Source organism: Mesoplodon densirostris, chromosome 1, assembly GCF_025265405.1.
Source record: "Mesoplodon densirostris isolate mMesDen1 chromosome 1, mMesDen1 primary haplotype, whole genome shotgun sequence".
NCBI lineage: Eukaryota > Metazoa > Chordata > Mammalia > Artiodactyla > Ziphiidae > Mesoplodon > Mesoplodon densirostris.
Window position 1 is genome coordinate 34,120,949 of NC_082661.1, and position 17,624 is coordinate 34,138,572.

At 39.6% G+C, this 17,624-nt stretch overlaps 1 protein-coding gene across 4 annotated transcripts in view; it reads left to right on the top strand.

Annotated features, from left to right (window-relative positions):
• Positions 1-17,624, top strand: part of NOC3L (NOC3 like DNA replication regulator) — a 48,752-nt gene that overhangs the window by 1,728 nt on the left and 29,400 nt on the right. For all 4 annotated transcript variants that reach the window (XR_009532810.1, XM_060101875.1, XM_060101855.1 and 1 more), the window contains exons 3-10: positions 2,510-2,642; positions 3,616-3,773; positions 4,357-4,407; positions 6,850-6,980; positions 9,966-10,127; positions 10,890-10,983; positions 14,070-14,245; positions 14,654-14,782. Coding sequence is in view for 3 of the 4 variants with exons in the window: in XM_060101875.1 (XP_059957858.1) it covers positions 2,510-2,642; positions 3,616-3,773; positions 4,357-4,407; positions 6,850-6,980; positions 9,966-10,127; positions 10,890-10,983; positions 14,070-14,245; positions 14,654-14,782 (1,034 nt within the window). In the remaining variant the exon portion in view is untranslated. The remainder of the gene's footprint in view (positions 1-2,509; positions 2,643-3,615; positions 3,774-4,356; positions 4,408-6,849; positions 6,981-9,965; positions 10,128-10,889; positions 10,984-14,069; positions 14,246-14,653; positions 14,783-17,624) is intronic.

A 17,624-nucleotide genomic window follows, 5' to 3' on the forward strand; every position in this document is an offset into this window, starting at 1 on the left:
TTAGTTTTCTAAACTTCTGGCTTTCTTTTCACTTGGAAACTTGGAGTGAAATTGAGCTGTAATTGTCAGGGTTTTTCTTTTGTAAACCTGTTCAAAAATTCCCAAGTACTCAAAAAACAGGTAAGGAATATGACCATTTTGAGTCAGACCAGGTTTTCTCCAGGGTTACTCGTACTTTCAGGGAATTCATATTTGGCTATATCTGACTGTTTATTCTTCCCATGCCCATCTCATTCTCTTATCCTGACCTATTTAGTTTGATCCCTTGGCAACACGTTATTGTGATGTATAAAAGGTCATGGACTGGAAGTCAGGAAACTTGGATTTTTTCTCTTAATTTTGTTGCTTACTAGCAGTGTGGCCTTAGTCCATCACTTAATCTCCAGGTACTTCATCTATTTAAAAAAAAATGCATTGGTTGAGTTAGATGTTTTTAAAGATCTATCTAAATTTCAGAAGAATTTTAAAAGCATGATGTGTTAGTAATTACATTTTAAAAATAGAAGCAAAAGATTTCTTCATTCTTATATGTTGAGCATCTAAATGAAGTCTCTCAGGCAGTTGGGTATAAGAGTATAATGTTCAAGTGAAAGATCTAGGTTAGAGAGAATAGTTTTTGGAATTATCAACATGTAGATGGTAATCAAAGCCTTAGGCTTGGGTAAAATCACCATGGAGACTGTGTAGCATGAAAATAAGAGAACCTAGAACAGAATATTAAGGAACCCCAGCATTTAAGAACTGGGTGGAGGAGCCTGTAATGTGGTTTGAGGAGGAGCCAGAGAATTAGGAAGAAAACTTGAATTGTACAGTGTCTTAGAAATCAAAAGAAGTGTGTTTCAAGAAAGAAGGAAACGCTTTATGTTCTAACATGAAATAGTCTATAAAATAAATTCTTATTTTAAAAAATAAGGTGAAAAGTAGTGTGTAGTAGAGCTTTCACCCACTTGAAATTATACGTCATCACCACGTGTAAGATAGGCTTACACCAGTTGAATAAAAAGGAAAAAAATAGTATGTACTCATAGACTCATAAGTGAACTATCAGGAAGAATTTAAAAAAAAAAAAAAAAGAAAGAAATGGACTTTCCTTTGACCCAACAATCCCACTGCTAGGAATTCATCCTATGATTATTTAAAAAAAATTTCCAAGAGTATATATGCCCAAGCATATTCATTGCAACACTGTTAATGATAGCAAAAAAAAAAAAGAAAGATCACCATCAAAAACTGAAAATAATCAAAATGTCTATCAACAAGGAATTGTAATAAATGATATAAATGTACACAATACCATACAGCTGTTAAGACTGAGGTAGAGGGGACTTCCGTGGTGATGCAACGGTTGGGACTCTGTGCTCCCAATGCAGGGGGCCTTGGTTCAGTCCTTGGCTGGGGAACTAGATCCCACATGCCACAACTAAGAGCCCACATGCCGCAACTAAAGGTCCCGCATGCGGCAATGAAAACCCCACATGTCACAGCTAAGACCCGGCACAGCCAAATAAATAAATGAATGAATGAGGTAGAGCTATGTTCTAGCTATATGATCTACAAGATCTGTGCAGCAAATGATACAATTATCATCACTTCCTCCTTTTTTTTTTAGCAGCTGCATATTTTTGTCTTATATGTAAATTTAACCAGTTTAAAATGTATTTTAAATTTTGGCAAGATATTGGTGTGTTGTTTGCTGGAAGATGACCAACTTAAAATGGTAAGATGAAGAAATTAATAGATTGGAGATGTTGAAGATATAGGGGAGAGGGGGCTTCAATGGTACAGCAAGGCAACAGAAGGCAAGAGTTCTTGGGATCCAGAGCACAGGAGGAGAGGTGTCTCTTCCAGTGTTATGGGACGGAAAAAGGAAAAGATGGATGTAGATGCTGTTGAATTCATCATGGGAAACTGAAGGAGTTTCTAGCTTATAGCTTTTCTCAGGGACATAGGAAGCTAGGTCCTCTGATAATTATGAAGTGAGGTAGGTGATGGGGTTAGAAGTGTGATAAAAGTAGGAGATTTGAAAAGGTACTCTTGGGAAGAGAGAAGGTTGACCAGGGAAATAAACTAACTCATTTAGTTAGAGAGTGGTCAGAGAGTGGAGTCAGCACCAAGGTTTGGGATGTGGCCCTTGGAGGGGGTGGCTGAAGTGGAATGGAAGTGAAAGTCTTTGGAGATCAGACAGAACTAAGGGGCTAAGTCATTGATTGGTTCTCACATGCTCTGAAGGACATTGCAGAATGTGTGGACACATTTATTTTTTGGTTGTTACAGTGGCCTAAGAATGCTCCTGGCATTTAGATTTCAGGGGTCAGAGATGCTGGCTTTTTGCCTAGCCCAGGACACCCAAGTACAACAAAGAATTGTCCTGCCCAGCGTGTCAGTAGTGCTCCCATTTAGAAACACTGGGCTAAGGTGTTAGTAAAGCACATGCTTTTCCTATCATAGACACAAAATGCAGCGTTCTACATTTCTAATACTTGTTTCTGATTTTTTGTTGTTGGAACAGGTAAAAGGATTGAGAGGGAAGAGGAAGAAGAGGAGGAAGCCCTTCCTTTAGATATGATGGATGAAGATGACTTACAGTTAATGAAGGATTTAGGGCAAAGAGCATCTTTTCTAACGAGAGATCTTTCTTCTAGGTAATACTTCATTTAGATTATAGTCATTCGCATCCTTTCAGTACTAAAAACTTGGTTCTGAATTTTACTTAGGTGGTTAGTGCAAGATGCTGCTCATCTCTGAGCACTGTGTTTACAAAGAGTAAACCCTATTCAGTCTATTTCCTACATAAGGTTAGTTCATAGATAAAACAAGCTGATTTTATTTAGTGCGTATCTTTATTTCTTTTGAGTCTGAATCGTGAAGTGGAGTGAATGGGTGACGTATGCTGGTTTCTGCTTGAGGCAGAGCAGTCCCGAGTTCCTTATGGCCGTGTTACACATGTCTCGGTTCTTGTTACCCTATTAGGTACCTATTATTCCCTTTTACAGAGAGGAAACGAATGCTTTCCCATTGTCACAAGTAGTGGATCTGAAATTTAAACTTAGATACTTCTAAGTCAAAAGTCCATGCTATGTTGTGACAGTTTTGGGGAAAGTAAAATGGCATGATGTCACCCTTGGCTCTGTGGAATATTCTTCAAAGAAAAATCTGCTGTAACTTTCACCTTTATTTTGCCTCTAAAGGGAAGACTAAGTGTAGCCATAGTTTGCGTCTTTATGGTTGGCCATACAATTCATTTATTCATTTACTATACAAATGCCTGGTCTAGATGCTAATATCTATGTGCCTATTAAAGGTTTGGTTAGTGGTTTATTTTTCTGTGCTTTTAAAATGATAGGTCTCTAGGTTCTTTTTTTTTTTTTTTTTTTTTGCTGTACGCGGGCCTCTCACTGTTGTGGCCTCTCTCATTGTGGAGCACAGGCTCCGGACGCACAGGCTCAGCGGCCATGGCTCACGGGCCCAGCCGCTCCGCAGCATGTGGGATCTTCCCAGACTGGGGCACGAACCCGTGTCCCCTGCATCGGCAGGCGGACTCTCAACCACTGCGCCACCAGGGAAGCCCTAGGTTCTTTTTTAAATACATTAAAACTCTTTTTTTTTTTCCTGCAGTGAGCCTGTTCACGCCAGGAAGCGGAAGCATGAGCGTGTTATAGATAAATATGAAAAAATACCAAGAACTCTGCAAACTGCACCAGAGAAGGAACTGATTCACTTACTTCCTATTAAAGATAAAAGTGGTATAATCCCACAGACCAGAGAGAAACCAGGTGATCAGCCCATGTATCAGTTAAAATTTTAGTTCCTTACTAATAATCACGTTCAAAATTTTTTCATTCAAAATTTGTTTTAACTTTTACCCATATTTACAAAAGGGGATAGCTACAGTTAGTCATAGAGCAAACTTGATGATTTTGGCCGGAAATACAGATGGTTATCTCAGGTGCCCATTGTACTATGAGTACAGCTGAAGCCACAAGGTTAAGGTGATTCTTTTCAGAGTATTTCATTCTGTTGTTTCTAAAGTTAGAGCATATTAGTCATCCTTTTTTAGCCTTTTTTTCCTTACATGTATTTTTTGTGAAATAAAACACACACAAAAGTCTAGAAATCAAAGATGTGAAGTTTTGTGGTTTATCACCAAAACTACACCCATAAAACTACCATCCGGGCAAGAAGGAAGTACTGCCAGCACCCAGAAACTTCCCTATACTCCCCTAAATCACTAATTGCTCCCTCCTGAGAAAAGTAACTATTTTCCTGAGTTTTATGGTAATCACTTCCCTGGTTTTCCTTGTGGTTTTACCACTTATGTATATTATCATATTTTTAATATGCATATTTTCCATATAGTTATTGACAGTAACCAAGATGAAGAGGATCAAGAGATGGAACCTGAAGAAGGTAATGGGATGCATCTTTCTAGTTACTAAATTGTTAATTGAGAATTACATTTTTTTACTTAATAGTGAATTAATTTTACATAAAATCTGGAATGTGCATTTTGGAGTACTGGTCATTTCAAGCTCATTTCGAACATTTTCCCACATTTTGAAAGTCTTACCTTGTGTAATTTGAGTCTTTTTAAATAAATAAATAAATAAATTTATTTATTTTTGGCTGCGTTGGGTCTTTGTTGCTGCACATGGGTTTTCTCTAGTTGTGGCGAGTGGGGGCTACTCTTCATTGTGGTGCGTGGGCTTCTCATTGCAGTGGCTTCTCGTTGTGGAGCATGGGCTCTAGGCGCACAGGCTTCAGTAGTTGTGGCATGTGGGCTCAGTAGTTGTGGCTCACGGACTCGAGTGCAGACTCAGTAGTTGTGGCGCATGGACTTAGTTGCTCCGCGGCATGTGGGATCTTCCCGGACTACGGACTAGGGCTCGAACACGTGTCCCCTGCTTTGGCAGGTGGATTCTCAACCACTGCACCACCAGGGAAGCCCTGTAATTTGATTCTTTGTTGCTTTTATTATGGAAAATTTTATTCAGTTATGTTTGTGATGTCTAGGTATGCATGAAGAATCTTATAAATTGTTACTGTTTTGAATTCTTTTTAATTGTAAATGAAAGACCTGCCTACAAATAACTGTTCACTTTTTAGCTTAAATTGTAAAAATGATTCTGTGGTACAAAATTATTTTGGTTCTTTCTTAGAGCAATTATACTGTATGTCTGTCTGCTTTACATAACTAAATGTGGGTTCTAATAGCTAGAACAGTTCTAATCAAAGTTAAACTGAAAGAACGTATTTTGTTTATTTATTAAAATAAATTTATTGGGCTTCCCTGGTGGCGCAGTGGTTGAGAGTCCACCTGCCGATGCAGGGGACACGGGTTCGTGTCCCGGTTTGGGAGGATCCCGCATGCTGCAGAGCGGCTGGGCCCGTGGGCCACGGCCGCTGGGCCTGCGCGTCCGGAGCCTGTGCTCCGCAACGGGAGAGGCCACGGCAGTGAGAGGCCCGCGTACCGCAAAAAAAAAAAATAATAAATAAATAAATAAATAAAATTAAAAAATAAATTTATTTATTTTATTTATTTATTTTTGGCTGTGTTGGGTCTTCATTGCTGTATGTGGGCTTTCTCTAGTTGCGGCGAGCGGGGGCTACTCTTCATTGCGGTGCACGGGCTTCTCACTGCGGTGGTATCTCATGTTGTGGAGCACGGGCTCTAGGCATGCGGGCTTCAGTAGTTGTGGCTCTCAGGCTCTAGAGCCCAGGCTCAGTAGTTGTGGCATACGGGCTTAGTTGCTCCATAGCATGTGGGATCGTCCCAGACCAGGCCTCGACCCCGTGTCCCCTGCATTGGCAGGCGGATTCTTAACCACTGCGCCACCAGGGAAGCCCAGAGCATATTTTATTGTTTGAAACTATATTGGTTTGGAATTTGTGATAGAACAAGCCGGTTAAATTTTACTTTCTCTTAGCAAACCATATTAGTGTAAATGAGATTACAGGTCAACTGTTAACTGTTTTTAGGCATCCTTCATCAGCTCATTACAGATTATGCTTGTGTGTTTATTAAATCTAATTCCCTGTGAATTTCTTTAGGTGGATGTATTTTGTGTAGCTCAAAGGACTGTATAGAGTTGAAAATAAAGGAGCATGTACTTTTAAAAAACTAAATGAGATTGCTCTTTCCCTTAATTAGTATGAATTATTGTGGGTTTATTAGCACAGTAGTTAAAAATGTGAACTCTTAAGTCAGACTGCCTGGGTTTGAATCCCATTTCTGCCAGGGATATGAGCTTAGGCAAGTTACTTTCTCTTTGCCTCAGTGTATCTACAGAATTGGGCTAATGATAGTACTTGCCTCATGTGATTGTTGAGAGGGTGATATGTAGTAATCTTGGCCCATGGCAAGTGCTTGATAAAAGTTAGCTATCATGATTATTTGTTTTTTATAAATTTATTTATTTTATTTATTATTTTTGGCTGTGTTGGGTCTTCGTTGCTGCTCATGGGCTTTCTCTAGTTGCAGGGAGTGGGGCCTACTCTTTGTTGCGGTGCACGGGCTTCTCATTGCGGTGGCTTGTCTTGTTGTGGAGCACAGGCTCTAGGCACGCGGGCTCCATAGTTGCAGCCCACAGGCTCAGTAGTTGTGACTCATGGGCTGTAGAGCACAGGCTCAGTAGTTGTGGTGCATGGACTTAGCTGCTCTGCAGCACGTGGGATCTTCCTGGATCAGGGCTCGAACCCGTGTCCCCTGCATTGGCAGGCGGGTTCTTAACCGCTGCACCACCAGGGAAGTCCCAATTGTTTGTTACTACAAGAAAATTATTTTATTAATTGAGGTTCTTGGATACTTGTAAATAAAGACATGTTTAAGAGGGGAAACCTAATCTGTTTCAGAGATCATTGAAGAACCCATTAAAGAGCTGACATTAGAAGAACATTTAATTGAGAGGAAGAAGAAACTACAGGAGAAGAAAATGCGTATCGCAGCCTTGGCATCTGCCATATTATCAGATCCAGAAAGTAATGTAAGTATAATTAATTTCCTTAGGCTCTTCATATTATATGGTGTAACAGTCTAATCTTTTAATATTCTTTTGTTACCTATATGCACACACAGAAAGGAAGAGCATTAACAAAATGTAGTAACTGAGTTAGAATAAAAGTACACAGGACCTTAGCCTAATCCAAATCTGTAGTCTTAGAAAAGTTACTTAAACATTCTGAGTCTTACTTTCTTCATCTCTAAATGAAGATATTGGACTTAATGTTGTAACTCTAGAAGTGGTTAAGTGTAAAAATTAACAGTACTAGGGAGGAGGAACCAACTTGCAAGTTGCTTGACTGATCTATAGAGTTATTAAGGAAGGTGCTACACAAAAGCCAATGAGATTAGTTCAGGAATAATTGTAAGTGGGAAAAAATTTTTTTTAATTTATTTACTTATTTATTTATTTTTGGCTGCATTGGGTCTTCGTTGCTGTGCGTGGGCTTTCTCTAGCTGCAGCAAGTGGGGACTACTCTTCATTGCGGTGTGCAGGCTTCTCATTACGGTGGCTTCTCTTGTTGCGGAGCACGGGCTCTAGGCACGCGGGCTTCAGTAGTTGTGGCACGTGGGCTCAGTACCTCTGTGGCATGTGGGATCTTCCCAGACCAGGGCTTGAACCCATGTCCCCTGCATTGGCAGGCAGATTCTTAACCACTGTGCCACCAGGGAAGTCTGGAAAAAGTCTTATCTGTTTTAAATAAAGTAGACTGAAGAGTTATAATGAATTATCAGTGAGCCATGAGCATGGGGGTAAAGGTGGTGATAGTTACAACATGTGGGCTCAAGAAACCTGAGGTTCAGTCTTGGGTCTTTTTTTTTTTTTTTTTTTTTTTTTGGCGGTATACGGGCCTCTCACTGTTGTGGCCTCTCCTGTTGTGGAGCACAGGCTCTGGACGCGCAGGCTAAGCGGCCATGGCTCACAGGCCTAGCCGCTCCACGGCATGTGGGATCTTCCCAGACTGGGGCACGAACCCGTGTCCCCTGCATCGGCAGGCGGACTCTCAACCACTGTGCCACCAGGGAAGCCCCTTGGCTTTTTAAGTCCTATCTGTTAGACTTTGGGAAAGTCATTTTACCCAAGCTCATTTTCTTCATCTCTAAAAAGAGGATGGTACTTTCTGTTTTTTGGCTGCGCTACGCAGCGTGTGGGATCTTAGTTCCCTGACCAGGGATCGAACCTGTGCCCCTGTAGTGCAAGTATGGAGTCTTAACCACTGGACTGCCAGGGAAATCCAGATGGTACCTATTTTAAAACTGTTGTGAGGATTAAATGATAAAATATACATGAAGTCATTTAAGGGGTACTTTTCTTTTTATCTTGGTGTCCCCAGCATCCTACTGTGGTGAGTATTTGTTTATTGAATGATAAAATAGATTATTTACATTTATAGAAAAAAAATTCATATGGGTATGCTTTGCTGTAGTACTTATCCTTTTCTAATAAAGTGAGGGGAAAGGTCTGGAGCAGAATTGGGGAGGGGAATTTGGACTATTTCTCACCAGTATGATCTCATATAATCAGTATAAAACCATAGAGACCAGAGCTCTTGATCTCCTTTTACAGTTGAAACATTAAGGCTTACATATTCAAGTTGTTTCATATTTTAACAGCTACTAGATTGGAACCCATGTCTTCTAACTCTGGATCCTCATCCTCATTTCATACAGGTTAGGGTTGCAAACAGGTGGTGGCGTATTTGCCCTCTCACCACTACATGGCAAACATTTTTGACCAACCAGCGCATTCTCAAGAGCGCAGAGCGCTCCAGCAGGCAGTGGTGGTCCATCCAGTCCAGTACATGTGTTGAAGTCAGTGTTTCACTTCTTCATCACATAATACAAATGATCTTTATATGATCTTGTTGAAACTAAATATGGATACATTATATTAAATTCCTGACTAGTTCATGTATAGGTGATTAATATACTTGATTGATGTATGTAACACTTTAGTATATTTCAAAAAGTGTTTTTAGGGAAATAGGACACACATGTTTTAGGAAAACCCAGTGCCATTTGCAGCAACATGAATGAACCTAGAGATGATCAGACTAAGTGAAGTAAGTCAGACAGAGAAAGACAAATATATGACATCACTTATGTGTGGAATCTAAAAAAATGATACAAATGACCTTATTTTAAAAATAGAAGTAGACTCAGTCATAGAAAACAAACTTACGGTTACCAAAGGGGAAAGGGGCGGGGGAGAGATAAATTAGGAATTTGGAATTAACAGATATAGATTACTGTGTATAAAGTACATAAACAACAAGGACCTGTATAGCACAGGGAACTATGTCAGTATCTTGTAATAACCTATAATGAAAAAGAATCTGAAAAAGAATATATGTTTTTATATATATATATATAAAACTGAATCACTTTGCTGTACACCTGAAACATTGTAAATCAACTGTACTTCAATTTAAAAAAAGTAGCATCAGGCTTCCCTGGTGGCGCAGTGGTTGAGAGTCTGCCTGCCGATGCAGGGGATGCGGGTTCGTGCTCTGGTCCAGGAGGGTCCCACATGCCGCGGAGCGGCTAGGCTAGGCCCATGAGTCATGGCCGCTGAGCCTGCATGTCCGGAGCCTGTTGCTGCGCGATGGGAGAGGCCACAACAGTGAGAGGCCCGCGTACCGCAAAAAAAAAAAAAAAAAAAAAAAAAGTAGCATCATAAATAAAAAGAAAACCCAATAAAAAAAGAATTTCTAAAAATAGGTAGATTAATAAATTTATACTTTTTAAAGTATATTTTTTCAACTGGTTATTTAACAAAAATATGATGAACTTATAGCTTTAGTGATATATCTTTTGTAAATGTGAGCAGTGTCTGTAGTTGTGTGTGGCTGTACTAGACTGTGAGCCATTGTGTGAATTCCACTTATTGTGCCAGATGTGAGGCTGTTGTCTTTTGTTTATAATTGTCTTGCCATTTCTCTAGCCGTATAAGTTATTTCTTTAACAGATAAAAAAATTGAAAGAATTACGTTCCATGCTGATGGAACAGGATCCTGACGTGGCTGTTACTGTTCGAAAGCTGGTGATAGTTTCTCTGATGGAGTTATTTAAAGACATTACTCCTTCTTATAAAATACGACCCCTAACAGAGGCAGAAAAATCTACCAAGGTAATGCTGGATATAATTTTTTTTAACATCTTTATTGGAGTATAATTGCTTTACAATGTTGTGTTAGTTTCTGCTGTATAACAGAATGAATCAGCTATATGCATACATATATCCCTATATCTCCTCCCTTTTGTGTCTTCCTCCCACCCTCCCTATCCCACCCCTCTAGGTGGTCACAAAGCACTGAGCTGACCTCCCTGTGCTATGCAGCTGCTTCCCACTAGCTATCTGTTTCACATTTGGTAGTGTATATATGTCAATGACACTCTCTCACTTCGTCCCAGCTTCCCCTTCCCCCTCCCTGTGTCCTCAAGTCCATTCTCTACATCTGCGTCTTTATTCCTGTCCTGCCCCTAGGTTCATCAGAACCATTTTTTTTTTTTTTAGATTCCATATATATGTGTTAGCATACGGTATTTGTTTTTCTCTTTCTGACTTACTTCACTCTGTATGACAGACTCTGGGTCCATCCACCTCACTACAAATAACTCAATTTTGTTTCTTTTTATGGCTGAATAGTATTCCATTGTATATATGTGCCACATCTTCTTTATCCATTCATCTGTTGATGGACACTTAGGTTGCTTCCATGTCCTGGCTATTGTAAATAGTAATGCTGGATATAATTACTACACAAAATAAGCTGAAAATTTTGCATAGCTAGAGATGAGAGAAATAGTGGGGACACTCACATTTTGTGCTAATTTAAAAATGGATTTCAGTATTTTGATTTAAGAAAATCATCTTTTTTGGTCTTTTTAGATCCGCAAAGAAACCCAAAAGTTAAGAGAATTTGAAGAAGGCCTGGTTAGCCAATATAAATTTTACTTGGAAAATCTGGAGCAAATGGTTAAAGGTATATTAAAAATATCTTAAAAGTATGTAACACACTTAGCTTTGATCAGGAATGTGAATTCTATATTCTGTCCTGTGTGTTGAGAGTCATATAGTGTATGGTCAGGAGCAGAGTCTATAGAGTCAGACTTCCTGGGTTCAAATTCTGGTTCACCTCTTAATACCTATGTGGTGGGCAAAGGACTTAATCTCTCTGTGCCTCAGTTTTTCCTGTCTATAAAATGGGAATAAGGATAGTACTTTTCCTCATAGGATTGTTGTGAGTAGTGAATTAATTTATAGATATAAAGTAGAATTATAGTGCCTATACTAGGCACTGTGCTTTATCAGCTATCAGTATTATTATTGTTGCTGCAGTTCTTTACCTAGTAAGTAGTTGTATGTTTCATGAATTCATGAATGGCTGGAATTTATTCTACTTTTTTTTTGAGGTTTTTTTTTTCTACATCTTTATTGGAGTATAATTGCTTTACAGTGTTGTGTTAATTTCTGCTGTATAATAAAGTGAATCATCTTTATGCATACGTATACCCCCATATCCCCTCCCTCTTGTGTCTCCCTCCCACTCTCCTTAATCCTACCCCTCTAGGTGGTCGCAAAGGACCGAGCTGATCTCCCTGTGCCATGCAGCTGCTTCCCACTAGCTGTCTATTTTGCATTTAGTAGATGAACTTAGGGGCAGGACAGGAATAAAGACACAGACAGAGAGAATGGACTTGAGGACAGGGGGAGGGGGAAAGGTAGGCTGGGACGAAGTGAGAGAGTAGCACTGACATATATATTCTATCGGTTTTTATTTGAAGGGGGTAGTCAGGGGAGAAAGGTGATGTGAACTGGTTGTAGTGAGTGCCTTGAAAATGGACTGAACATTATCGGGATGATAAACTCTTCTATCAAACCCTGTTCTCTTTCTCTTCATTCAGAAGAGGAAGAACATGGGAGACATTCAGGCATGAATGGGGAAGAGATTTCATTGCCAAGGCGAGGTGCTTTCCCCTGACTCACTTGGGCTCCTTTACTCAGTGCTGGGTCTAAGCATCACCTAGCTGCTAGCTCAGCTGCAGCAGAGCTACTTAATCTGTCAGCCCAGTAACGACATGGAGGTGGGGTGGGTGGCATGGGCATTGCTTCTGTGCTCTGGCATCCCAACTGGAACCTACATACTAGCATTTATTTATTTACCTATTGATCTACCTGTCTGTCTATTATAATGTCTTCAAGATTCATCCTTGCTGTAGCATGTGTCAATATTATCTTCCCTTTTTAAGGCTGAATAATATCTCATTGTATGTGTACACTACTTTTTTTTTTTTTTTTTTTGCGGTACGTGGGCCTCTCACTGTCGTGGCCCCTCCCGTTGCAGAGCACAGGCTCCGGACGTGCAGGCTCAGCGGTCATGGCACACAGGCTTAGTTGCTCTGCGGCATGTGGGATCTTCCGGGATCGGGGCACGAACCCGTGTCCCCTGCATCGGCAGGCGGATCTCAACCACTGCGCCACCAGGGAAGCCCCTACACTACATTTTGTGTATCCATTTACCCATCCATTATAAAGTCTTGTCAGTTTTAAGTAAATAGAAGGTATCATTCTTACTTATGGTGAATACAGCCTGAGGAAAAATCACGTATATGAGAAGCAAGTTTAAAACAAAGGCACTAGGGAATTCCCTGGCTGTCCAGTGGTTAGGACTCCACGCTTCCACTGCAAGGGACACGGGTTCTATCCCTGGTTGGGGAACTAAGATCCCGCATGCTGCGCAGCACAGCCAAAAAAACAAAATAAATAATAAAATAAAATAAAATGAAGCAAAGGTGCTGTCTTCTATACTGTCTTTCACATCTCTGGTTGTGTATGATGTAGGAGGAGGTTTTGAACCTACTCTAGAAAAAAAATCAGCGTATTTTCATATTCTCATATTCAAGATACTGTGTTACAGTAACAATATGTAGAAGTTTCTAGAAAAGAGGTACTGTGAATCATCAATTATTTTGAAGGAGAAATTAAACTTTTTTTGGACCTCCTGGCTAAAGATGCCACAGTGAGCATCAGCAAGAAGCCAGGGGAAATGATGCTTATGGAAAGCCAAGATTCTTGTAATTGTGGTTAGTCAGAGGGTGGATGATGCTAGGCAAATTTAATGGTAACATCTGTACTTGTGTCTAAGTGTAGACAAGGATGGTGGTAGGCAAATTTTAACGGTAACATCTGTACTTGTGTCTAAGTGTAGAGAAGGATCATGGTAGGCAAATTTAATGGTAACATCTGTACTTGTGTCTAAGTGTAGACAAGGGTGATGGTAGGCAAATTTTAATGGTAACATCTGTACTTGTGTCTAAGTGTAGAGAAGGATCATGGTGGGCAAATTTAATGGTAACATCTGTACTTGTGTCTAAGTGTAGACAAGGATGTGGTAGGCAGATTTAATGGTAACATCTGTACTTGTGTCTAAGTGTAGAGAAGGATCATGGTAGGCAAATTTAATGGTAACATCTGTACTTGTGTCTAAGTGTAGACAAGGATGTGGTAGGTATATTTAATGGTAACATCTGTACTTGAGTCTAAGTGTAGACAAGGATGTGGTAGGCAGATTTAATGGTAACATCTGTACTTGTGTCTAAGTGTAGAGAAGGATCATGGTAGGCAAATTTAATGGTAACATCTGTACTTGAGTCTAAGTGTAGACAAGGATGTGGTAGGCAGATTTAATGGTAACATCTGTACTTGAGTCTAAGTGTAGACAAGGGTGACGGTAGGCAAATTTTAATGGTAACATCTGTACTTGTGTCTAAGTGTAGACAAGGATGTGGTAGGCAGATTTAATGGTAACATCTGTACTTGAGTCTAAGTGTAGACAAGGATGGTGGTAGGTATATTTAATGGTAACATCTGTACTTGAGTCTAAGTGTAGACAAGGGTGGTGGTAGACAAATTTACTGGTAACATCTGTACTTGTGTCTGAGTGTAGCCAGCTCATACTTAAGAAGTCACATGGTATGTTGATTTTTCATATTACTGCTTATTACTGTAAAACAAACTAACTGAAATTTTAGCCAGTGAATAAAGTAACTACAGTTATCTCTTGATTAGACTGGAAGCAAAGGAAGCTGAAGAAAAGTAACGTGGTTTCCTTAAAGGCCTACAGGGGACTGGCAGCGGTGGCTGTGAAGAGCCTGTGTGAGCTGCTGGTGGCCCTGCCTCATTTCAACTTTCACAACAACATCATTGTACTGATTGTTCCTCTCATGAATGACATGTCAACATCGGTGGGTTGCTTTTGTTGCTGTTGTCCTTAACAGAAAATCATAGACGATGGGATTATTTTTTTCTCTCTCTCAAAATTCTTTTGGCGCTATTATTTATTGCTAAAATGGGGTCCTTTGTTAAATACTGTCTCTTCAAGAAAATTGTGTGAACATAAGCTTGGTTAAGTGGTTCTGAATAGGAGGTGGTTTTGCCCTCCTCTTCAGGCTGTGTCTGCACACATTTTGATTGTCACGACTATGGTGATGGAGGATTGTTGCTGCTGGCTTCTGGTGGATAAAGGTCAGGGAGGCTTCGAAACATCCTCCAATGCACAGGACAGGGCCCCACAGCAACGAATTATCTGGCCCCAAATGTTAGTACTGCTGAGGCTGAGAAACACTGGTTTAGTGTAACATTTTATTTTTCAGATATCTGAAATGTGTTGTGAAGCAGTAAAGAAACTCTTTAAACAAGATAAATTAGGCCAAGCATCACTGGGTGTAATTAAAGTGATTTCTGGTTTTGTGAAAGGCAGAAATTATGAAGTTAGGCCAGAGGTAAGCCTTTTTTTTTCTCACTTTGTATTGTGTTTGTTTTTAAATTACAAAGTTAACTTTCAGTTGTTATGAGGAATTTATTTTTTATAGATGTGTAAAGTATAAAGTGAAAGTGCTCCCCAGAAGTAGCCAGTCATAGCAGTTCGGCGTGTATCCTTCTAGATGTTTTTCTATGCAGATAGAGACACACTTTGTATTTTAAAATAAAAAAATGGGTTTATACTTTGGAAACTATTCTGGAGCTGTTTTCATTTAATGTATTGTGGACTAATGTATAGGGCTATCCCATTCTTTTTAACGTCTGCTTTAGTATTCCATTATGTGAATAATATATAGTCCGTACTTGATGGATGCCTGAGTTGTTTCTAGATTTTTGCTGTTACAGTCAGCATAGAGAAGAATGTTTTGGCCACGTTATTTTTTCACACTTATGTGAGATTCTGTGAGTTAAATTTCTAAAGTGTGCATACTGGATCCAACAGTATACACATTTGAATATTTGAGAGCTAATGCCAAATTGTCCTCCAAAAACATTTGATCACTTGTGTTCCCGCTAGTGATAAGAGTGTCATTTCCCCACAACCTACCCAGTGTTGAATATTTTTACTCTTTAATCTTTGTTAGTCTGGTAGGTAAAAAATTACATAAATTAATGTATATTATTTTGTTTACACATTTTTATTACTGAGGTTTTACTTCCTTTAATACATTTATTAGTCATTTGAATTTTTTGCCTGTTTGTATTGTTTACCAGTTTTTCTCCTCCGGTATTTGACTTTCTTAAAGACATGTAATAATTTTTTTTTTTTTTTTTGCGATACACGGGCCTCTCACTGTTGTGGCCTCTCCCGTTGCGTAGCACAGGCTCCGGACGCGCAGGCCCAGTGGCCATGGCTCATGGGCCCAGCCGCTCCGTGGCATGTGGGATCTTCCCGGACCGGGGCATGAACCCGTGTCCCCTGCATCGGCAGGCGGACTCTCAACCGCTGTGCACCAGGGAAGCCCAACATGTAATAATTTTTTAAATGTGCATATATTTGAATAAATATGAGCCATGTACTAGGCAGTGTTCTAGGTCCTGGGGATAAAGTAGTGAACAAAAGAAACAAAAGCTCTGTGTGTCTTTTGAGCTTAAGTTACATAGTAAGGATATTAAGTCTCTGTTGTATAAGTTGCAAATATTTATTTGTTGCTCTGTCCTTTAATTTTGTGTTGTTGTCTTTTTGCTTTATAGAAGTTTTGCATTTTAATTACTTATTTTACAGAATTGATTTTTTTATATTCAAGAATATCAAGTATCTTGCCATTTTCTTTTATGTTCTTAAGTGAAGTGATAGTTTTCTTCATTTGGGTCTTAGATATTTTCATTAATTTTTAGTCATATAGTTTTGATTGTTAAGCTGATTTTTTTTTTTACTGTTTTATTTCCTAATTTTGAAGTCTTCTTCCTTTGCCGTCAAATTCTTTTCATCCCTTATAGCTGATAACTTTAGTTGAACTGCTAAAATTACAAATACTGGGCTTAAGTATTACTCAGAATTTTAGAGTAATCAGGGAATAAAGCTTGAACATGAAATTGGCTATAGGGAAACACTTTCATTTTAATGATGCTAGAATATAAACTTTCTTTACTTTCTTGGTATTTGTTTGTTTGCTTGGTATATATATACTTTGTATAGTAATGTGATTTTTTTAAGGTGTACAATGTGATGATTTAATGTGTGTATACACTGTGAAATAATTACTGCAATCAAGTTAATTAACACATCCATCACCTCTCATAGTTACCTTTTTTTTGTGGTGAGAATACTTAAGATCTACTCTCTTAGCAAATTTCAGGTCTATGATACAGTATTATTACCCAGAACTTACTCACCTTATAACTGAAAGTTTGTATCCTTTTTTTTTTTTTTTTTTGCGGTATGCGGGCCTCTCACTGTTGTGGCCTCCCCCGTTGCGGAGCACAGGCTCCGGACGCGCAGGCTCCGGACGCGCAGGCTCAGCGGCCATGGCTCACGGGCCCAGCCGCTCCGCGGCACATGGGATCCTCCCAGACCGGGGCACGAACCCGCATCCCCTGCATCGGCAGGCGGACTCTCAACCACTTGCGCCACCAGGGAGGCCCTAAAGTTTGTATCCTTTGACCAGGATTTCCTCATTTCCTCCATCCCCTGGCAAGCGCCATTCTACTCTCTGGTTCTGTGGGTGTGACTTTTTGAGATCATACAGTATTGAGTCTGTGTCTGGCTCATTTCACTTGTCCTGTCCTGCAGGTTCATCCATGTTATCAGAGATGACAGGACCTTCTTTTTAAGGCTGAATAACATTCCATTGTATGTATATCTCACATTTGCTTTATTCCAGCAGGCATGTAGATTGGTTCCATATCTTGGCTTTTGTGAACAGTGCTGCAGTGAACATGGGTGTGCAGATATCTCTTTGAGATACTGATTTCATTTCCTTTGGATATATACCCAGAAGGGGGATTGCTGGATCATATGATAATTGTATTTTTAATTTTTTAGGAGCCTCCATACTGTTCCATAATGGTTGTGTCAATTTACATTCCCACCAACAGTATACAAGGGTCCCCTCTTCTCCACAACCTCACTAACACTTGTTATTTCTTGTCTTTTTCATAGTAGCCATTCTAATAGGTGTGAGGTGGTATCTCACTGTGGTTATGGTTTGCATATCCATGATGATTAGTGCTGTTCAGCATCTTTTCATTTACCTGTTGGTCATTTGTTGTTTGTCTTCTTTGGAAAAAATGTGTTTTTAGGTCCTTTGTTCCTTTTCAAATCAGGTTATTTGTTTTTTGCTGTGAGTTGTTTGAGTTCCT